We start from the raw sequence: 22,977 nt of genomic DNA, 5'->3' as shown, positions 1-22,977 counted from the left end.
AATCCGGAGGATGGCTTAACTGTTTTTCCATTTGGCAAAATAAATATGTTTACCCAGTAACAAAATGATAGTAATATGTCTAAAACCGAAAATTCCAAAGCATCCATAAACAAAATAATATGACAGTTCAAATTGTGGAACATCATAGATTTTAAGAGATGTCCATTTTTTTAGACGTCGGGCAAAGAAAGAACAAATTTGTGTGTGCGGGTGTAGTGTTGTTTAATCAAATAATAGTGCTGTTATTTATTTATTTGTAAAAGCGTCGATTGTACGCATGCGCAGAGTTGCTTGTAGCTTTCCTTGTTGACGTTGTCACGGCAACGAGAGTGACAAGCGTTTTAAAAGCACAACAAAAGCACTCAGCGTCAACTCACAAGACATCTCAAATCCAGGTTGAAGGTGTATGTAGGGAGGGGGGAAAAAACGAAAGATGAAGCGAAATAGTTCAACGCTAACCGCGTATGTACACAATCTTTGCTGTTAACTAGCTGTTCATCTAGGAAACACAACTTGCGGCTGATGCTAACCAGACTGTTTGTGTTTTCTTCCTTTTTTCCCCCTTTGTGTTCTAGCTCCTCTCGAGCTGTGAAAAGATCCACGTCGGGGATGCAGCGAGTCCTCCAAAGTTCGAGATACACGGGCAGCTTCACGGGTTTCCAGAGCCGGAAAGGCTCCAGGATGCTTTCAGACAGTAAAATGGGAAGAAGCATCGTTCATAGGAAAGCCATCCGGGTAACTTCATTGGGCTCTTCCATTTGCTCCATCTTCACCATATATTGAGATCCAATACTTTTCTAAAAGATAATAATTCTCCATTGGACTAAAGGTATCAATGTAACATTATTTCCGAATGTGTTGTTTCTCAAATTTTGCTTGAATAAAACAAAATTCGAGAGCTCACTGACAACAAGACAGGGCTGCACAAATGAATATTTATCAGGTTTATGATTAATTGATATCAGTATAATAAATTGGAACCTCTAAAATCCATTGTGTTCACATTATTTGAACAAATATACTCACATTTTTCCATTGTTCCTAATGGAAATAATGAACTACTATCGCATTATATGAGTAAATAGAACTACTATCACGTTATTATGTTTTAGGAAGAAAATATAAACCGTGAAATGATTATTTGAGTCATTAAAAATGTACTCTCACATTATTATACATATACATATTTATCTAACCCATCACATTCTTTAAGAAATAAAAAGTATGATCACATTATAATTGGAGGAAATAATATGTCCGCAATATTTGATATAAAGTGTATTACCACATTTTTATTTGAATAAATAAAAATATACTATGGTATTACCTGTGAAAATAACAAGTAACAATAAATAATTATTATTTGAGGAACAAAAAAATCAGCGCACATTATTTTAAGTAAAAATGTACTATCACAACATTTGAGGAAATAAACATCCACTGGATCCCCGGACTGTTGAACAGCTGAAGCTGTACTTCAAGCAAGAATGGGAAAGAATTCCACCTACAAAGCTTCAACAATTAGTGTCCACAGTTCCCACACGTTTATTGAATGTGATGCAACACAGTGGTAAACATGACCCTGTCCCAGCTTTTTGGGGACGTGTTGCAGCCATAAAATTCTAATTGAATGATTATTTGCTAAAAACAATAAAGGTTATCAGTTTGTACATTAACTATCTTTTCTTTGCAGTGTATTCAATTAAATATAGGTCGAATATGATTTGTAAATCATTGTATTCTTTTTTTATTGATGTTTAACACAACGTCCCAACTTCATTGGAATTGGGGTTGTATTATTTGAATTCGAATCACATTATTTGAGTAAATAAAATTGCACTGACATTATTTGAGGAAATAAAAATGTACCACATTATTCTTTGAGGAAACAACTATCACATGCGCTATCACGTCGAGTGAGGAAATAAAAATAACTCACATATGAGTGGTGATGATGATGATGATTTGAGGAAATAAAAATAACTCACATATAAATTTGTATTAATTTGAGGCAATACAAATATGTCACATTGTTTAAGGAACTAATCTAATACTATATATATATATATATATATATATATATCTTTTTTTTTTTTTTTTTTTTTAAAACGTACTCTAAATTTTAGATGAGGAAGATGTAATGCAAAGGGGATTAAGACAACTGTTAATAGTAAAATAAACATCACAGCAGTCAGGTTATAACGCTCCAAACAAGTCACGATGCATATGAGACTCACACAAGAGCACATTTCTCCTCAGTTTGTGTTTGATTTTGCGCTACGTGCCGTTTTTCGCTGCAGGTGCTGGATGAGGACGGCAATGATGTGACACCGCGGCCGCTGTATGAGCCCGAGCCCAAGGACCCGCATGCCAAGCCACAGAGATTCTTTTTCGATGATTTCTACTCCAGATGGGACACTTCCAAATCGTCCTCCTTCTCTCATGTGCCCTCTTCCGGGTAACAAGTGATCACACTTGCGAGCTAATTCAAGGATTAAAATAGCAAATCATTTTGACTTGGGGAAAAACATACAATAAAATAGAAAAAAAATATCCAACAGATAGTTACATGAGGAAATAAAAAAATACTACCGCATACTCCGGTTTCCTCCCACATCCCGACGACATGCATGGTAGGTTGATTGAAGATTCTAAATTGCCCGTAGGTGTGAATGTGGGTGCAACTGTTTGTTTGTTTCTATGTGCGGGCGACCAGTTCAGGGTTTATCCCACCTCTTGCCTGAACTCAGCTGCGATAAAAAAAACAAAAACATCTGTCACATTTCATTTGAGAAAGTAAAAATATATCCTCCGGGCACGTTCCACATCTCATTGTTCCTTGCTTTCCAGGTTATGTATGTGGAGCACCAGTCTCCCCAGCCTGTCGACCAGAGCCTCACTGGCCTCTCAAAGTCGTGTGGGCTTTATCAAGTTGGACACCAGCCAGCCACTCGGTTACTACTTCTTCACGATTTGACGGCATCCCCGGATGGAGCAGAATGCAATTCATGAATATGTTTGTATTTTTATGTTCCTTTCCAGATTCAACGAGACAAGCGGTCGCTGGGGGACAACAGGCGTCGAAGGAGATGGCTTTGGATGAGGTTTTGAACATCTACTTGACTGAGACGGACACCATCACACTTCTGGATCTGCCCAGCACCTGTATGTCCGAGGAGGCTGAAAACGCACAGGCTGTTAAGTCAGTAAAGGCAAACAAAACAAACAAACGAATTATACAAAAATAATGTTTATTTTTACTTACCCTCTCGAAATATGTTTTTTTTTTCAATGGAGTTGTACAGGTTATAGGTCACATTAATGGTGAAAAAGTTTAAGAAATGATCTTGTTTTTTGACCTCGCATTTGAACATTGGTGTGTAGACGTTTTCTATCCACTGTAAATTAAGAATCTTAGCATAAAAACATGCAATTTCACAATAATAATCCTCATATTGTGATCATAAACCCTGAGCAAATCTCCCAAACCACAGCTTGTATCGTCACCTGTGTATCTTCCAGGGAGAGTAACATCCTCTATATTGAGTTGTGCAACAACAGATTGGGCAATGACAAGTACGTTGCGCGAGCCATGCAGACGTTCGTCGGCGCAGCGAAACACAAAAAACTCCAGAGCGAAAAGATTGTCATGCACGATCAAGGTAAGATGGACACTAGATCTGCTGTCCGGTCAGTTCATTCAAGTTGGAATTCTTTGACAGGCACCATCGCCACCATCTGGGAAATCTACGACTCGTTCCAGAACGGAGCTCCGAAAGCTGAGAAAGCCGGTGCTGGGGAATGCACCGTGGATGTTAGCAAAGATCTGGAGCGCATGAGAAGCTTCAGCAGCATCAGCACAATAAGCACCGGTAAAAAAAACTCAAAAAAAAAAACAACAACAACTCAATACCATTTTTTTTGCATTCTCTATGACCCACAAAATGAATTTAATGTTTCCTCTTTTATTATTTCCTCAACTGGTTTTACATTTGACAACATTTCCTTTATCAACAATGGGGAAAATTAAGGATAAAAATAATTGCGTGATTCCACCATAAAGTAGAGTAGTCAACTTTAGTCAGAGTCCAAGTTTTGAGAATGTTTCTTCTTCAGTCATGTTTTATGTTTCTGGAGTCATGTTTGTACGAGTCATGATTTTATTTGTGTCATGTTACTACTCAGATTCTGTACAGTAATTGAGTCATGGTTTAACTTGAGCAATATATAATATTTCTACTTGAGTCATCTTTCATGTTTCTCCTTTGTCATGTTTCCAGAATCATGTTTGTACTTGAGTCATTTTTCTTCTTGAGTCGTTTCTACTCCAGTCATGGTGTAAGTGAATCATGTTTCATGTTTCTTTGATAATGTTTCTCCTTGAGTGACCTTTCATCTTTCTTGAGTCGTGTTTCTACTTGAGTAGTTTTTCTTGAGTCATGTTTCTAGAGTAACGTTCCTACTGCAGTCATCTTTCATGTTTCTTGAGTTATGTTTCTACTTGATTTGTGTTTCTAGTTGAGTAGTGTTTTTACTTGAGTCATGTTTCTAGAGTAACGTTTTGACTTGATTCATCTTTCATGTTTATAGATGTATGTTTTGTACTTGAGTCATGTCTACTTGAGTCATGTTTCTAGAACATTGTTTCATGTTTCTAGAGTCATCTTTCATTTTTTGACAGTCATGTTTCTATTTGAGTCATGTTTCTACTTGTCATGGTTCACTTGAGTTGTGTATCTCGAGCAGCCATGCCCAAAGTTTGGCCCGCGGGCCAAATCCGGCCCGTGTCCAAATTTCCTCCGGCCCGAAGCATCATGTCATAAAATCAATAATATGTGGCCCGCCAGCACAGTTTACCACAGTAAACAATACACACATACAAAAAAAAGCCATTTTATATTTCAACAGAAGGTGGCAGTAGACCTGTGGCCGCACTCTCGTCGCGTGACCCCTGTGGTATGTTTTTAGCCCATTTCTAAAATGGCAACTGAAACTAAAAAGAGGACAGTTGACAACGAGGGCCGCCGTGTCCAAGACAAGTGGATTTTTTTTCACTGACATACGAAAAAACTGTGTCTGCCTAATTTGCCAAGAGACTGTGGCTGTTTTCAAAGAATTTAATATTAAGAGGCACTACCAGACGAAACATGCTCACTACGACAAGCTAACGGCGAACAAACGCGCCGAAAAACGGAAGCCACTGGAAGCTGTTTTGATAGCACAGCAGCACTTTTTCTGATTTGACTATACTGTAGTCAAGTCAGATGACAGAATAGTATAGACACTATACTATTCTTTGTCAAAATGCACTGGGATGTGATTTGTTAAAACAAAATCAATAAATACATGTTTCTAAAAAAAATCAGTCAACTTTCATAAAATAGTTCATTTGTATTTAATTTATTATTATTGTAACCTTTAACTATCCCGGTAATGCAATTGAAAACAGATTCTCATTTGCAATATCGACCTAGCTGCAGACAGCAAAGTGATATAGTTACATATTTACAAGTTACTTTACAATGGTAATGGTTCGAGGAATGTCAGGCCGAATGGTCGGCCCCCATACGTTTTCATCTGAACAAATCTGGCCCTCTTTGAAAAAAGTTTGGACACCCCTGATCGAGAGTAACATTTTTACTCGAGTCATGTTTCTACTTGAGTTATGTTTCTTGAGTCATGCGTCTACTTGAGTCCTGTTTCTACTTGTGCCATGTTTCTACAGTAATGTTTGTCCATGAGTTGTTTTTCTTGAGTCATGTTTCATGTTTCTACTTGATTCATGTTTCACGAGTTGTGTTTCTGCGCTGGGTTCCGTACAAAAGGCACGGGTGGAATAACGGACACTGCATGAAAGAGGCTTCTGTTAACTTTGTCTCACCTGTGCCCAGTCAGTACCGGTAGCTCCCTGTTTTCCATCAAGATGCAAGGGGGCGATCTCAGCGACGTGCCAGAGCTTCAGCTGATCTTCAAGTCGGAGACGTTCCAACGCAATTTGCTCATCATGGAACGCTGCCTCGTCGCCAACATTTTTCAACCCAAGCTGGCCGCTTACAGAAACCTCCCGGAGATAAAAGGTAGTCCGACGCTTGGAGATGTTGGTTTAACTCATTCACTCCCATTGACGGTTGTTGAATTCAAATATCCATGTTAACATGGAGGACGAGCAGGGAATTAAGTGTAATGATGAGCCAACTGTGTTTTAAGTGCTGCCTCCTGAGCCTGAGTGTGAGAAGCTGGACAAGGAAGAGGAGGAGGAGGAGGAAGAGGAGGTAGAGATGGTGGGGGAGGAGGTGAAGGAGCTTAAGGAGGAGGTGAAGGAGCTGAAGGAGGAAGAGGAGCAGGTGAAAGAGGAAGAGAATGAGGAGGGAAAGGAAGAAGGGGAGGAGGAGGAGGAGGAAGAGGAAGCGGCCGATCCATCTCTGGAACTTCTCTGGACCTTTAGTTGCGAGCTCAGCAAAGGACGAAACATCACCTGCATGGCTTGGAACAAAAAGAACTCGGTAGGAAAGTCCCCAGTGACATCGCATATTTTTTAATCGACCTTGTTTTGTATGTTTTTACAGTGTACGTAATTACTGTTCTGCCCTCAGATGTGGGAAAGGAGCGCTATTTAGCATTTGTCATATTTAGCGACATGGTGGGGTTGAATTATTCTCAACAGGTCTCAGGATGACGCAGTGAAGTTGTTGATCTGTGTGTGCGTGTGTGTGTGTTTTCCTTCGCTGTCAGGATCTGCTTGCAGTGGGCTACGGTGACTTCTGCCCTGGGAGAACAGGCCTAATCTGCTGCTGGTCCATAAAAAACTTGAGCGTATGTACTTAACATTATATAATGCTGTGATGACTCATGTTTCTACTTGAATCATTTGATATTTAAGTCATGTTTCTACTTGAGTTGTGGTTTTTTTCTTATGTTTCTTGAGTCATGTTAGACATGAGCGGGTACTAATTGATTTTTCATGTTTGTACTTGAGTTATGGTTCATGTTTTTACTTAAGTTTTGTTTTATACGTGTTTCATGTTTCTACATGTGTTATGTGATTTCTAGAGCAATGTTTCAATTGTGTCATCTTTCTATTTTGGTTGCTTTCCTACTCAAGTCTTGATTCATGTTTCTACTTGAGTCAGGTTTAATGTTTCCATTGAGCCATGTTTCTACTTTTGTCATTTTTCTACTTAAATCATGTTTCATGTTCCGAGAGTCATCTATCTGAGTCTTGTTTCATGTTCCTGGAGTCATGTTTCAACTTGAATCTTGTTTCATGTTTCTACTTCAGTCATGTTTCATGTTTCTACTTGATCTGTGTTTCTAGAGTAATGTTTCTACTTCAGTCATCCTTCATGTTTGTACAACCCCAATTCCAATGAAGTTGGGACGTTGTGTTAAACATAAATAAAAACAGAATACAAGGATTTGCAAATCATTTTCAACCTATATTGAATTGAATACACTACAAAGACAAGATATTTAATGTTCAAACTGATGAACTTGATTTTTTTTTAGCAAATAATCATTAACTTAGAATTTTATGGCTGCAACACGTTCCAAAAAAGCCGGGACAGGTGGCAAAAAATGACTGAGAAAGTTGAGGAATGCTCATCAAACAACTGTTTGGAATATCCCACATGTGAACTGGCTAATTGGGAACAGGTGGGTGCCATGATTGGGTAACAAAGGAGCTTCCCTGAATTGCTCAGTCATTCACAAGCAAAGATGGGGCGAGGCTCACCTCTTTGTGAAGAAGTGCGTGAGAAAATAGTCGAACAGTTTAAGGACAATGTTCCTCAATGTACAATTGCAAGGAATTTAGGGATTTCATCCTCTACGGTCCATAATATCCTTAAAAGGTTCAGAGAATCTGGAGAAATAGCTGCATGTAAGCAGCGAGGCCAAAAACCAACATTGAATGCCCGTGACCTTCGATCCCTCAGGCGGCACTGCATCAAAAACCGACATCAATGTGTAAAGGATATCACCACATCGGCTCAGGAACACTTCACAAAACCAATGTCAGTAAATACAGTTCGGCGCTAGTGCGGTAAGTGGAACTTGAAACTCTACTATGCAAAGCAAAAGCCATTTATCAACAACACCCAGAAACGGCGCCAGAAAAGAACCATCCGGACTGTTATGGAGGCAAAGTTCAAAAGCCAGCATCTGTGATGGTATGGGGCTGTGTTAGTGCCAATGGCATGGGTAACTTACACTTCTGTGAAGGCACCATTAATGCTGAAAGGTACATACAGGTTTTGGAGAAACATATGCTGCCATCCAAGCAACGTCTTTTTCATGGATGCCCCTGCTTATTTCAGCAAGACAATGCCAAACCACATTCTGCACGTGTTACAACAGCGTGGCTTCGTAGTAAAAGAGTGCGGGTACTAGACTGGCCTGCCTGCAGTCCAGACCTGTCTCCCATTGAAAATGTGTGGCGCATTATGAAGCGTAAAATATGACAGCGGAGAGCCCGGACTGTTGAAAAGCTGAAGCTGTACATCAAGCAAGAATGGGAAAGAATTCCACCTACAAAGCTTCAACAATTAGTGTTCTCAGTTCCCACACGTTTATTGAATGCTGTTAAAAGAAAAGGTGATGCAACACAGTGGTAAACTTGACCCTGTCCCATCTTTTTTGGATTATGAATGATTCATGATAATGATTAATAATTATTTGCTAAAAACAAGAAAATTTCTGTAACATTACGTTTTTCCATCCATCCATTTTCTGAGCCGCTTCTCCTCACAAGGGTCGCGGGAGTGCTGGAGCCAATCCCAGCTATCATCGGGCAGGAGGCGGGGTACACCCTGAACTGGTTGCCAGCCAATCGCAGGGCACATATAAACAAACGACCATTCGCACACACATTCACACCTGAGGGCAATTTAGAGTATTCAATTAACCTACCATGCATGTTTTGGGGATGTGGGAGGAAACCGGAGTGCCCGGAGAAAACCCACGCAGGCACGGGGAGAACATGCAAACTCCACACAGGCGGGGTCGGGGATTGAACCCTCGACCTCAGAACTGTGAGGCAGACGCTCTAACCAGTCGGTCAACACGCCCACGACCCTAGTGAGGAGAAACGGCTCAGAAAATGGATGGATGGATGCTGTTTTTATTTATGTTTAACACATGTTTCAACTTAAGTAATGTACCATGTTTCTTGAGTCATATTTCTACTTGAGTCATAGATCATGTTTATAGAGTTGTTTCTACTTGAGTAATGTTTGTATGTGAGTCTTGTTTCTACTTGAATCATGCTTCCACTTGAGTCTTGTTTTATGTTTCTACTTCAATTGTGTTTCTTGTCATGTGTCTACTTGTTTCATGTTTCTACTTCAATCATGTTTTTAGAGTATAGTTTCTCTGAGTCATGTTACAAGAGTCTTGTTTCTACTTGACTTTTGTTTCCACTTGAGTCTTTTTTCTACTCCAGTCATGTTTCGATTTCAGTCATGTTTTATGTTTCTACTTGAGTCTTGAGATAGATGAACGTTTACAAGATTGCTCTCAACACAGGTTCACTGATTCAAATGCATTGTGCTGTGTGCAGTGGCCAGAGCGTCACTACCACTGTCACAGCAGCATCACAGCGCTGGATTTCTCCTCCACTAACCCCGACAAACTGGCAGTGGGGCTGCACGACGGCACGGTCGCCATCTTCAGTGTGCGCAATCGAGACAGCCACACATTCCTCGCCAGCAGCATGTGAGGATGCCAGAACTTGTCGTGAAGAGCCTGTCACCAACGGCGGTTTCTGCCTCGCTGTGGCCTTTTCATATACAAATGGATGAATTAAGTGAAATTGAATAATATGACACACACCTGACGAGCTCTCAACTTCCATGTGGTATATTTTCTCTTGTGAAGGGATTGCAGTCGGAGGCACGTTCATCCAGTCTGGCAAATCACCTGGGCCAAACAAGAATTGGGCCTTTCTGAAGAGGACACAGTGGAATCCATCGTGTCCGTGTCGGAGGACGGACGTGTCCTCAAGTGGCTCCTGTGCAGCCACGGCCTGGAGGGCATTGGTAGGAGACAATGCTGAACAACACTAATCTACAGCAGTCAAACTCCTTTCATCGCAAAAGTTATGTTCCAAACCAAAGGTATATATTTTTGGAAAATACTTTTACCCCACCCGCAAGTTTTAAACACATTTAAAATTATGAAAATACATTTTTAAACACATTGTAAATGTAGTTGAAAGCAAAAAATTATTATTAGTATAAAATGTATCGGAAATATTGCGTCTTGTAGTGAACCATGTTATAGCTGGGGAACATTGTACTGCTCACAAAGAACTACGGGACATACTGTCATGCCTTGACTTAGGAGTTTAATTCCTTCCATGACCACACTCGTAACCCAGAACAATCGTATCTCAAATCATCTTTCCCCACTGAAAAGAACGGAAATGCCAACCCCACATTGTGCTACTTCTGGTCTTTGCGCCTTGGCCACCAGGGGGCAGTATATTACAGACATTTGGACACACAAAGAAGAGCTTCACAACTGACTCAGCCATTGTCATATAGTCGTTTAAAGAATTACAAATATATTGTATATCTGAGTACAGGAAGTCCTCGACTTTACGACGCCCATGCCTCGTCCGCCATTTTGTCCCAGCACCATAGTGTTTGTGCTTAGCGAGTGCATAGTGCTTGCATGTGTTTGTGGGAGTATCGTTGCCTTTTTCGACCTCCTTTTTTCACACACTCAGCAGTAATGGTAAGTACAGCATCTTATTTTTTTATTTTAATGTATTTTAGTTTCTTTATACGAAGTGTTAACCTTTCCCGCTACGGTCACCTGACCGTAGTCTGGAGACGCAGGGGTTAACTTCCTTCTCTCGCTGCACAGCTGAGCTGGGTGGCGGCAACAATAAAGGCACAAAGCACCGATTTGCTGCTTTAATGGCCTTATTAGCTCCTCTGCACAGTCAACGGGTCCTCCGCTAATCGCTCCCCTTCCCTGGTCGCCATCACTACACTTGCTACTGTACACACTCGCACCGGCGCGCACTCCTTCCTCCTTCGCAGTCCCGTCTCACTCACACATGGACGCACACACCCACACACACTGAGCTTGCTGTCACAATCACGTGGGACAATACCCGTAACGGAAGTATTTCGCCGTAAATGTCGACTTTAAAGGTGAAATTCGACTTACAGCTTGAAGCCTCTTTTTTGAAAAATTGTTCACTATCTGCCAAACTTCTGCTTGTTGTGAAGTGAGTTGGGTTTGCTACCACCGTCTAGCACTCTTGAGATAATTATTTTGACTTGCAAGACAAAAGCAAAAAAATAAATTGAGCAATGGTTTGTGTCTCCCAAAACTTGTAAATTGGGTCACCCTTAAATCAGATAAAATCTCCCTCTCTCAGCCGTCACACACATTTTTTTCCCGTCAATTGTCAGACATGCTGGAACTGAGGAGAATCCAAGACGGCATCAAGAAGGCCGAAGGCAACAAAACCAAGAAAGAGGGTATTTTAGTTTCCACCGCGACGCCTGGTCTTTGTTTGGATTTTCACCCCAAAGTAAGTTGAGGTTTTATCCGGCTGCACAGTTATGTTTTGTGATCCGACGACACAATTTCATCGGTCCTCCCTCAGGATCCCAGTATCTACTTGGCTGGCACGTCAGAAGGCGTTATCCACAAGTGCTCCGTGTCCAACCATCATCATTACCTGGCCCTTTATCAGAAACACCTTGTAAGTCAGGCACTAACTCCTCACTACATTGCTGTGAATGGTTACTTCTGACCTCCCTGCCCCTTCCACAGTGCCCAGTCAACCAAGTGGAATGGTCACCATTTAGCCTCGACGTTTTCCTGAGCTGCTCCGCTGACTGGACCATCCAGCTATGGAAGGAGGACTGCCTGATGCCGGTAATGGGCTTCACCTCCATCCAGAGTCCCGTGCTTTCCGTCAGTTGGTGCCCACTCTGGCCCTCGGTATTTGCCTCCATCAAAAGTGAACAGCTGGAGATTTGGGACCTGAACTCTTCCTTGTGAGTCTCGATGAGATGGATACTTTCATGTCTAGTTGAGTCAGGACATTTCACAAGTCATGTTTCTCATTTCTTCTTGAGTCGTGTTTCTACTTGAGTCACGTGTCACATTTCAACTGAAGTCATTTTTCTGTTCCAGCCATGTTTCTACTTGAGTCATGTTTCTATTGGAGTCATGTTTCATGTTTCTACTTGAGTCATTTTTTATGTTTCTATCGGAATTGTGTTTTATGTTTCTATTGGACTCTTCTTTCATGTTTCTCAGATTCAGAGTTAGATTGTTGCATGAGTCATGTTTCTACTTGAGTTATGTTTCATCTGGGAAATTTAATTTCCGATGACATATGGGAAATAAATACTCTACAGGTATGTACAATATGTACAATACAATAACTAAAACATTAATTCCATACATATATTATTTATACCAAGCAGACGCCAACCATAATACACTTATTATTCACTACAAAAGACTGAATTGAAGCAATACCTAAGAAACACCACTAGGTGGTATTGCTCTGCAAACACCTTACTGTTCCCCTCTCCATTATGTTTTAGCGTGAGTAGTTTTACCTTATTTTAGCTTTACATTGTTTAACTCTTCTCTGCACGTGTATGAGAGTCATGAATGTTACAAATGTTACTGCATCTCTGTCTCAGGCTGGACCCAGTCATCGTTGAGCCCGCCGCACGAGGCATCACCATGACGTCCTTCCTCTTCGCCAGGAGCTCAGATTGCATCCTGGTCGGGGACTCTAGTGGACAAGTGAACTTCTACAGGATCAAGGACCTCAGCGTTGGGCCGGGCAAGACGGTAATGCCGATGTCAGCTTCATTGTACAGTGTTCCCCCGCTATATCTTGGTTCATCGTTTGCACCCCCGCTATATCACAGATTTTGGGGGAGAAACAAAAAAAATCCCGGCTTTATCGCAGAAATCTGTGGTTTATTGTTCTTAATGGGCTCTTACAGCATACAGTGGTACCTTGAGTTCAATTCATTCTAGGACCATGGCGTGTGTAACTTCAATCACTCACATGAATGGGGGTTCACTGTAGATTATTTTTTTAACACACATGTACTATGCTTGCCATTAACTACATTTTGATTTTTTTTCTACATCCAGGTGCCAAGTTTGAAAGAACTCATTCACTTTCCTTCCAGTAGTTAGTAGTTTTAACAAACAAATTAAGTGCTACTGACATGTCCCTAAAAGTATTTTTGTTTCAATCAGTGTCTGATGTGGTCCATGTGACCGTCAACATGTATGTATGTATAATCTACCCAATGCTTCCATGTGACTCTCAATTAGAGTTTCATGTTTTTTATTTGAGTCACGTTTCAAGTTTCTATTGGAGTCATGTTTCTTCTTGAGTCTTGTTTCATGTGGGAAATGGAACTTACTATATGACAAAAATTATAAGGAAACATAATACACATTAATGAAATGTAAATTTAATACCCATATTACCATACAAATCGATACACACAAGTCACTGATGGTGTCGTGGTGCATTCTTTCCCATTCTTGCTTGATGTACAGCTTCAGCTGTTCAACAGTCCGGGGTCTCCGTTGTCGTATTTTACGCTTCGTAATGCGCCACACATTTTCAATGGGAGACAGGTCTGGACTGCAGGCAGGCCAGTCTAGTACCCGCACTGTTTTACTACGAAGCCACGCTGTTCTAACACGTGCAGAATGTGGTTTGGCATTGTCTTGCTGAAATAAGCAGGGGCATCCATGAAAAAGACGTTGCTTGGATGGCAGCATGTTTCTCCAAAACCTGTATGTACCTTTCAGCACTAATGGTGCCTTCACAGATGTGTAAGTTACCCATGCCATTGCCACTAACACAGCCCCAGACCATCACAGATGATGGCTTTTGAACTTTGCATCCATAACATTCCGTCCGGTTCTTTTCCTCGTTGGCCCAGAGGACACGACGTCCACAATTTCCAAAAACAATTTGAAATGTGGACTCGTCGGACCACAGAACACTTTTCCACTTTGCATCAGTCTATCTTAGATGAGCTCGGGCCCACAGAAGTCGGCGGCGTTTCTGGGTGCTGTTGATAAATGGCTTTTGCTTTGCATAGTAAAGTTTCAAGTTGCACTTACGAATGTAGCGCCGAACTGTATTTACTGACACTGGTTTTCTGAAGTGTTTCTGAGCCCATGTGGTGAGATCCTTTACACATTGATGTCGAAGGTCACGGGAAGTCAATGTTGGTTTTCGGCCTTGCCGCTTACATGCAGTGATTTCTCCAGATTCTCTGAACCTTTTGATGATATTATGGAATGTAGATGATGAAATCCCTAAATTCCTTGCAATTGTACGTTGAGGAACATTGTCCTTAAACTGTTCGACTATTTTCTCACGCACTTGTTCACAAAGAAGTGAACCTCGCCGCATCTTTGATTGTGAATAACTGAGCAATTCAGGGAAGCTCCTTTCATACCCAATCCTGGCACCCACCTGTTCCCAATTACCCTGTTCACCTGTGGGATGTTCCAAACAGGTGTTTGATGAGCATTCCTCAAGTTTCTCAGTCTTTTTGCCACCTGTCCCAGCTTTTTTGGAACGTGTTGCAGCCATAAAATTCTAAGTTAATGATTATTTCCTAAAAACAATAAAGTTTATCAGTTTGATCATTAAATATCTGGCCTTTGTAGTGTATTCAATTAAATATAGGTTGAACGTGATTTGCAAGTCATTGTATTCTGTTTTTATTTATGTTTAACACAATGTCCCAACTTCATTGGAATTCGGGTTGTACTTGAGTCATGTTTCTGTTTCTATTTGAGTCATGTTTTCTCTTTTGAGATCAATTACAACAGCTGTATCAAACATTCTGCCTTTACGAATGCAATGATGTTCACTTTTGATTAATGCTGCCAGTGAGGTAATCATTTCATGAGACGGTTAATAATATCACCATTTGTGAACCAGTTGTCAGGTGTTAAAGGGCATAGATGAGGGAAAAGTGCGCGTGGAAGAGGAATGTGTTGGCTAACGTGGTTATTCATGGGTGACAGTGCTTCCTTTCACTCGGAATGAGTGCCCAGGCAGCTGCTATGTCCACTCATCGCAAACTGGCAGCATGTGAAAGTGTGCACTCACATTCTTCCACTTCACAACCAGACATGTCACAAACCAAAATAAACACGCTTGCTCATGCAAGTTGCCCACACGCCCACTTCCCTGTCTCAAACCAACAGTCTCATTCAACGTGTGTCAAAAGCTGTGATGTCAGAGCACCGCGCAAGTTTGTGACACTTTTTTTCCCCTGAAAGACAGTGGAATAACAAGAATGTGAGAAGAACAACATTCACAGGAAGTCAACGTGGAGTAAGCGTACTCATTTCATGCACACAAAAAAAAAAAAAAAAAAAAAAGTACTTTTGTCCATGATTTTTTACCTGGATCATGTTTCTACTTATGTAACTTATTTCTCCTTAGTCCCATTTCAGCTTATGTTTTTACATGATGTTCCATGTTTCGACTTGAGTCATGTTTCAACTTCAGTCATATTTCATGTTTCAACTTGAGTGATATAAGTACTTAATGTTTAGGCTTGAGTCAGCTTTCAACTTGAGTCATATTTCATGTTTATGCTTGAGCCATCTTACTACTTGAGTCATCTGTCATGTTGGAGCATTATTCATATTTAATGTGTCTACTTGTCATCTTTCAATTTGAGTCATGTTTCAATTTTCATGTTTCTACTTGAGTTATGTTTCTACTTGGCTCATGTTTCATGTTTCTATTGAAGTTGTGTTTCATGTTTCTTTCCACTTGTCGTGTTGTTTCTTCTAGATTGTTTCATGTCTTTCTACTTGAGTCATGTTTCATTGATGTTTTTACTCGAGTATTTAATCTGACTGGTGTCCTAAATTTGAGTCCATCCATGTGTTTGTGATGTTTGACACAAGTGTAGATATAGACCGCTATGTCATTTTACTGGTTAGCTTAGCATATGCCTGTCACTTGTTGCAAGTGTGTTTAAGTGTGTTGTTTTATTGTTTCCCATTATCCAAAATAGTTCTCATAAGCTTACGACAATACAACTTGTATTCTCATAACATTATATTACATTATTTATAACCACCTCATTCGTCACTCAAGGGAAGAGTTGTTTGTTTCTAATGTATTCATATGAATAATAATAATGCATTTAACTTATATAGCACTTTTCAAGTGACTCAAAGATACTTTACAATTGCACGCATTATTCATTACACAGTCACACCCAGGTGGTGATGAGATACCAGTATAGCCACGGGTAGTCTGACGGAAACATGGCTGCCATTCTGCGCCTACAGCCCCTCCAAACACATTTATTCGTGGGCAACGTGGGTTAAGTGTCTTGTCCAGGGAGACAACAACAACAACTCGGGCGGGGATATGAACCGGCACCCCGACGGTTGCTGGGTGTACACTTAACTAACCTCTGCGCCATGCCACCCCAGGTACTGATGGATGAGCAAATGGTCATCGCTGGAATCAACTTTAGCGTTACTAATAAATTTGTATTTGATTTGTTGCGGCCCAAATTGTAGAAGTTTATTTACAAAAACTCTGAATTAGTAAGTGAACTGTTTAAAGTGTTTTGGGGTTTTACATCCCAGTTTCAGAAACTAACGTGGTCGTGTTTCATTGGGAAGTGAAAACCTCGACCTTGGACTACATCGCTTTCACATATTAGTCACACAATTCATTAGTTATGCACAGAGCCTTACTTGTGTCATCGTTCACCTTTTTTTTGCCTCAGTATTATGTTTACACTAATACTACTACTTCTTTTATCATATTTAAATTACGATTTGGAAAAAAAAATGAAGAGAAAAAGAACACTCATCTTTTTGGTAGGTATTTTGACAATTTCCCTCAAATAAATGGTCTAACTTACGGTATTTGTACTCAGATATATAGTCTAGGACTGTATATATGTATAATAAAATGTATAATGTGTATTATGGCTGTATGAAACATGACTCAAGCAAAAATATGACTCAAGTGTAATCAGAAGAAATATATATATATATATATATTCTACATTGTTACCTATATTGAAATAAATTATAAATAAAATGTCTATATACAAATTTTGTATTTTAAAACTATTGTCTTTTTTCCCTCTTGTTATCTTAATGTAATACCTAACAAAACAACAGTTCAACCCAGAATAAATACCTATAAAATGTTACATTCGCTCGCTAGTTCGTTGGTAGTTAGTTTCCTGTATGTTCAGCTGCACCTTTAATGTCCCGGATGTAGCACACCGTCCAATTAGCGTGGAGGTGGATCTCCGAGCGGACAGACTCCTGCTGTTCACGCCCAAGTTGAGCTCTCGCCACCCGGTCACATTCACAGTGACAACGGCTCCTCCGAAAAAGACTCGCTGGAACAATCTGGACCGTTAAGTTTACAAATATATCAATAAATAACCCACAGTCACTCCAAATGCTTTGGGTGGGACAACGGGAATGCCAATGATACAAGTGACCATTCCATCCACCGAGAGGGATGTGGACGACGAGGGGAAGTCCAAAAAGGTGAGTACTTTACATCTACTTTAGTCCCTTTTGCTTTTGTTGTCCTTGTTTTTGTTCTCTTTTTGTATTTTGCTTGTGTTTGTGTGCTGGAGGAAAGACGGAAACGAAAGGTGAGTGCGCACCTGGAGGGGCGGGCGAGCATGTTGCCTCCTGTCGTGATGCATTCACTGAAGCTTAGTAAAAGCGCACTATTGAACAGTACGGTATAATTGTAAAATAAAAATGTTAAAAAGTTACATTCGGTCACTCCCGGTGGACACTTTTTTTTTCTTTATTGAACAAATGCAAAAACACGTTGTCCATATGTAAGCAACCAGCTAAATCGTGTAGTGGTCTTTATTTCCCATTATATCGAGTTAAAAAAAAAAAAAAAAAAACTACATTCCGCATTCTTACTTGCAGTAATATTTATTACAATTTATTTGATTCTTCTTATTATTTTGTGCCTCTTTTGTGCAGCTCTTCCGAGTTGAAGTGCTGTTCAACGAGAGGAAACATTTTGTGCTGAGGAGGAGCAGGGAATTCCAGACTCTGCACAGAAAAGTGAGTCCATGTGACCGTCCCTGCTCCATCACACATTCTTCATTAGGCCTTCTACATGCTGAGTCATACTAGATAATTTTGTATTTTATTTTTTACCTGTGATATCAGCTCAGAAAGATCATCCAGACTCCTGATTTCCCGAGTAAAAGGAATCCTCATTTGAGGACCAAACCTCTGGAGCAGAGGAGGCAGGAGCTGGAGGATTACATACAGGTAAATAAAAAAGTACTACGCCTTATATATCGGTACCATGATTTACAAATTGAATGCCTTCTGTGACCAGTCTCTTAATTCACTGTGTTGTAGAAAAACATAATAAGAGAATGTGAAGAAATCAACTGGTTTTATAAGTTTTGGTTCGCAAACACAAAGCAAAACAATTGACCTCGGGACTGCTCGTGGCTTGCAAAAGTCATAAGTCAATGGACCGTTGTTTTAACAGTGAATTATTATAAATGTAATGTTCCCAATAACGGAAAGAATGTCAAGTGAATTAACTTTTTCCTGGCCAACGTAAAATAGTACAGCCAATGCTTTCATTAACATTTTGACATTTCCCTAAGTGTAAAAAGAGCTTAACCAGGCCAGGTCCACCTATGAAAGCCACACACACACACACACACACACACACGCACACACACTCAAAGTCACAACTATCATTGGGGTGAAAAATTAGGATGGCGACCCCAAGTGGACAACAACCATACCTGCACCTAACATGCACATTTTGTTGTTTAATAATACAAAATCTTATTTTCTTCCGATTACTCAATCGATAGGATAATTGGGACAATAATTGATTCTAAAAAAAAATTCAATGGGCTGCAGCCCAAGTATGTATTGAATGGATGTTGTGCCCTGTCCAGGAGATCATCTATCAGTATGAGGATGTGCCGCAGGAGCTGCTGGACTTCCTCCATGTCAAACATTATCACACGGGACACAAGATCAGCAGCATGGAGTGAGAGCATTTACGACACCAGGACAGAACTCGCTCCGTTTGCGTCACTTTTACGCTGAAACTTTAGATAAATGCAAATGCCATTAAACACAAATGAATGCAATCATAATGAAATGGTAAGCCAAATTATATATTTATTGGTCATGAAAAAAATGATATACTTTTAATATATATATTTAAGGTTATATCTCACAATTTATTAATGAAAGGACACTATAATCAATTTAATATACAAATATCATGAAATAATTAAGGTCGAGGGAATATGTAAATCAGCCATGAAGTAAATATACTGGTCATGAAATAAATACATTTAACTTTATTTCACAGTTTGATACATGAATGGAAAATATTATTATGTAAATACACTGTATGTAACATATTTTGTTCTTGATAATAATGCCATCAAAATGATTAGATTATTATGTATGAATTTAAATGCCATTAAATGAATAAAAATTCCTTGAAAGACGTACAAAGCTCATTAAATATATTTATCATGAAATAAACAATGTATGCGTTTGGGTATTTAATATTGTATTTATAATCAGGAATAAATATGGATACAAATAAATAAAATTGCCCTCAAAATGAATAAAAATAAAATATGGTTAAAAAGGTCATGAAATAAAGCATTAATACTTAATATTTATTTTTGCCATTTAAAGTTTTTTTTTTTAAATGCAGTTAAAATGAATGAAAATTTAAAATTATTTAAAAAGTCTTTAAAAATCTTTAATGAAATAAATAAATAATTTGAATGTAATTATATTTTCCAATTAAATCAACTAATGGATAATGTTGGTTGTTGTTTTTAAATAAATTACTTTTATAATTAGCTTCATACAATAAAATCACAGCCGCAATCCCATTGAGTTTGAACAATGCTTGACACAACATGGCTGTAGTATGTATGAGGTATCGTTTTGATTATTGATAATGAATGAATCGCTTTGATTTCAGATCACTTGATGACCTGGACAATCAGGATTACAGGTAAATAAAATTGGATGTTCCAAAAATGAAGGCCTTCATTATCCTTTAAAATTACTCTAATGTATACCCACTGTTAAGGTCTTAAAATGCTACAGATGCAATAAATGACATCTACAATCGATATTTGAAACAAGTTTACACAGCCCTATTCCAATGCCAGGTTTTTGTGATTAAAAAAACAAAAAACAAACCAAGATTAATCATCGCAAAACTTTTTCAACCATTATAACCTGCACCACTCTGTTGAAAAACATCTTTTCGAGGGAGGAAGCAAAAATAAACAAGATTCCATCACATTCAAACTCATGTTTAATCGCAGTCAGACACCTGCCATCATTTAAAGTCCCCCTAATTAACATCAAATAAAGTTCCACTATTCGGGTAGCTTTTCTCGCAGATTGTACTGGTTTTAGGTCACAACGGTGGAAAAGGTTTTGAAAGGTGGTCTATTTTTTTATTTTTTAATCACAAAAGCCTGGCATTTGAACAAGGAAGTGTAGACTTTTTATATCCACTGTAATTATCTGTTCATTGAAAAAGCTTCCAAAAGTCAACTGAATAATGTTTGTTCCCTTTTAGTTTTCAGTTCCCACATCAGCGAGTGATGGGATTCTTCCGGGATCCGTATGTGTCTGACTACAGATCAGGTAATTGAGCTTTTCATCATGTTTATAAACATTATGTGTGATTGGAGTTATGAAAAGGTCTACAGGAGCCCCGGGTTGGCCTCTAGCACCACCTCTCGCTTTTGCTCTATGTTGCAGGGCTGCCTGATGTTGTCCTGGCGGGAGTCCTTGAGGGCTTCTACCGGAGGGACATCCGCGTCAGCTTCACGGCCCCCAGCAAGTCTGACACAAAAGCCCTCGAATGAGTGGGGAAAAAAATGAAAGGCCATCAAAATGCATTGACAGGAGAATTCAATGGTTTTACCGCACAAGTGACTTTTTAGAGGGTCCTTTTAAAATGTCTTACAAACTTCCACAAGGGGCCAAATGCATCCTATCTTGGATCAGCATCACAGCCTTTTATGTAGCGTAGTGTCTTGTTCAGTAAGATACGTATTTGCTTCAGGATGTCAGAAATGGTGTAATTTGCTTTCATTGAGGCTGACTCCTGTTTTTGTGTGTATTTGCTCACTTGTTCTTCGTCTCTTGTCAAATGATTACGATGCGGTAGATAATAAAGAAACAGATTGTGTTTGACCTCTTTCAAATGCTTGATTTTATATTTGTCACTGTTTAAATAGGTTAAGACAGGTCACTGTACTTGGGCACAAGTAAAAACTAATAATATCAATAGCACTAACTTGGATTTATATACAGTAGTCTTTCAAGGGTCCCAAGGATAGGATTGTTTTTAATATGCAATAATGTTAAAGTATGTCATTTCAGATTTTTGCACAGATAACCATCCCACTTATAAATGTATTCGCAAATGCAGTTCAGAGTGTGATAACTTCGAGTGATGATGGTCTAGTTAAACTGTTATGCTTCCTTGGGAAAATCCTTTATTCAACATTTTCATATATTTCTCCCTTAATCTTAAATGCTTTTAAGAGCCACTATTAGAAAATGTGACAGACCGGAACGCAATGAAAATGTGAAGTAATATTTCCATTTTGAAGCAGATTCGTGATGGTGCATTTTTGCATGATTATTTTTTTTATTTATTTAAGATTACGTGTTAACATTTGCTGACATATCTGACCATGTTTTGCAATGTATATGTGCGCTAATTGTTGAAGCATATATTTTAACAGACACAACGACCGTACTAAACTAGAAAGCTCAATAAAATAGCCTGTTTTAGTAAGGTATGTTTGGGATCGCTAATAAACGTCATAAAGTGTGCTTAAAGTCCAAACAGGAGGTTCTGTTGCAGTACATTCTAGGACTTGTAGTATCTGTTAATCTTGCGTTAGGGGGACATTGGTGACTTTACAAATTGTTCTTTATCAGTTATAAGGTTGTTGTTGTTTTTTACCCTGAAAGCCTTGTAGCTATGGTACAGAAAAGTACACAGAAGATAACTTTTGAGAGATTCATCACTGTAGTCAGCTGTTTAAAATGACATCTCAAGTTACATTATTTTTTGACACTACATGTTATGTTACAGGACAGAGCTACAGACAGTGTTTTTAGAGAAGTTTTTTTCCACGAACAAAAATTTGCAAGACAAATGTATATTTTCCTCTTCAAACAAGTTATATTAGAAATAGTGTATGTTTAAATGATATTATTAAATATTGATTAATTATTAGCTCAAGCAGTATATGCTTTGAAAATGAGGCAGACAGTTACATTAATTAATAAAACTATATGCATCGGTTTTCTCTACATAGCTACATCCCACTGAAAGGAGGGTGTGCACACTTGTGCAACCACATTATCTCAATTTACTTTTACTTCTCTTGAAAATATGTTTTTTGTTTTGTTTTTCCCAAAAGAGTTTTTACAGGTCATACTGTAGATCACATTATGGTGGGAATTCTTTTTGAAATAATAAAACCCTCATATACCTGGAAATGTGGCTTTGTTCTGAATGAACCAATCACATTCAAACTCATCCATCCATCCATCCATCCATCCATTTTCTGTACCACTCCTCCTCACTAGGGTCGGGGGTGTGCTGGAGGCCATCCCAGCCATCTTCGGGCGAGAGGCGGGGTACACCCTGAACTGGTCAGCATTCAAACTCACGTTAAATGGTACTGCGGCCATTTTAAGAGGCTCGGATTAACCCCAAACAAAGTTAAGATGTTCTAGTAAAATGTTCCTGACAGGCTATAATTAATGGTGGTTTTGATATCAATTATCTTGATCTCATTTGCGTTCTATCATAAAAATGCGGCATTTGAACGAGGGTGTGTCGACGTTTTATATCCACTGTCTGTACCCATCCAA

At 39.2% G+C, this 22,977-nt stretch overlaps 3 protein-coding genes across 9 annotated transcripts in view; 2 read left to right on the top strand and 1 right to left on the bottom strand.

Moving 5' to 3' along the window:
• The window catches only part of LOC133403199 (AP-3 complex subunit beta-2), a 32,900-nt gene extending 32,500 nt beyond the window's left edge, over nt 1-400 (bottom strand). For all 7 annotated transcript variants that reach the window (XM_061677878.1, XM_061677881.1, XM_061677883.1 and 4 more), the window contains exon 1: nt 378-400. The gene's annotated coding sequence lies outside the window, so the exon portion shown is untranslated. The remainder of the gene's footprint in view (nt 1-377) is intronic.
• dnai4 (dynein axonemal intermediate chain 4) lies at nt 340-13,577 on the top strand. Its single transcript, XM_061677887.1, has 17 exons — nt 340-462; nt 576-735; nt 2,301-2,458; nt 2,851-2,954; nt 3,043-3,202; nt 3,523-3,662; nt 3,723-3,872; nt 5,892-6,077; nt 6,208-6,503; nt 6,733-6,813; nt 9,557-9,711; nt 9,874-10,034; nt 11,424-11,545; nt 11,621-11,719; nt 11,791-12,017; nt 12,678-12,831; nt 13,144-13,577. Exons 1-17 carry the CDS (start codon nt 434-436, stop codon nt 13,186-13,188), a joined length of 2,427 nt encoding a protein of 808 aa, XP_061533871.1. The 5' UTR covers nt 340-433; the 3' UTR covers nt 13,189-13,577.
• A 3,747-nt stretch (nt 13,578-17,324) lies between these two features.
• On the top strand, nt 17,325-21,418 carry snx22 (sorting nexin 22). The gene is made up of 7 exons (XM_061677866.1): nt 17,325-17,574; nt 18,034-18,117; nt 18,226-18,330; nt 18,984-19,078; nt 20,042-20,074; nt 20,654-20,721; nt 20,839-21,418. Exons 1-7 carry the CDS (start codon nt 17,506-17,508, stop codon nt 20,943-20,945), a joined length of 561 nt encoding a protein of 186 aa, XP_061533850.1. The 5' UTR covers nt 17,325-17,505; the 3' UTR covers nt 20,946-21,418.
• Nucleotides 21,419-22,977: the final 1,559 nt, after the last annotated feature.

The sequence above is a fragment of the Phycodurus eques genome, chromosome 5 (genome assembly GCF_024500275.1).
Source record: "Phycodurus eques isolate BA_2022a chromosome 5, UOR_Pequ_1.1, whole genome shotgun sequence".
In the NCBI taxonomy this organism is placed as follows: domain Eukaryota; kingdom Metazoa; phylum Chordata; class Actinopteri; order Syngnathiformes; family Syngnathidae; genus Phycodurus; species Phycodurus eques.
This window is presented reverse-complemented; position numbering and strand designations above follow the sequence as displayed.

What these genes read in the sequence shown, in the direction of transcription:
- dnai4 (XM_061677887.1), top strand. Translation starts at nt 434, where the DNA reads ATGAAGCGAAATAGTTCAACGCTAACCGC. An exon ending in GAAAACGCACAGGCTGTTAA is followed by an intron (nt 3,203 to 3,522) that starts GTCAGTAAAGGC and finishes TGTATCTTCCAG; the next exon opens with GGAGAGTAACATCCTCTATA. An exon ending in CCCTTTATCAGAAACACCTT is followed by an intron (nt 11,720 to 11,790) that starts GTAAGTCAGGCA and finishes CCCCTTCCACAG; the next exon opens with TGCCCAGTCAACCAAGTGGA.
- snx22 (XM_061677866.1), top strand. Translation starts at nt 17,506, where the DNA reads ATGCCAATGATACAAGTGACCATTCCATCCACCGAGAGGGATGTGGAC. An exon ending in TCCAGACTCTGCACAGAAAA is followed by an intron (nt 18,118 to 18,225) that starts GTGAGTCCATGT and finishes CTGTGATATCAG; the next exon opens with CTCAGAAAGATCATCCAGAC. An exon ending in AGCTGGAGGATTACATACAG is followed by an intron (nt 18,331 to 18,983) that starts GTAAATAAAAAA and finishes TGCCCTGTCCAG; the next exon opens with GAGATCATCTATCAGTATGA.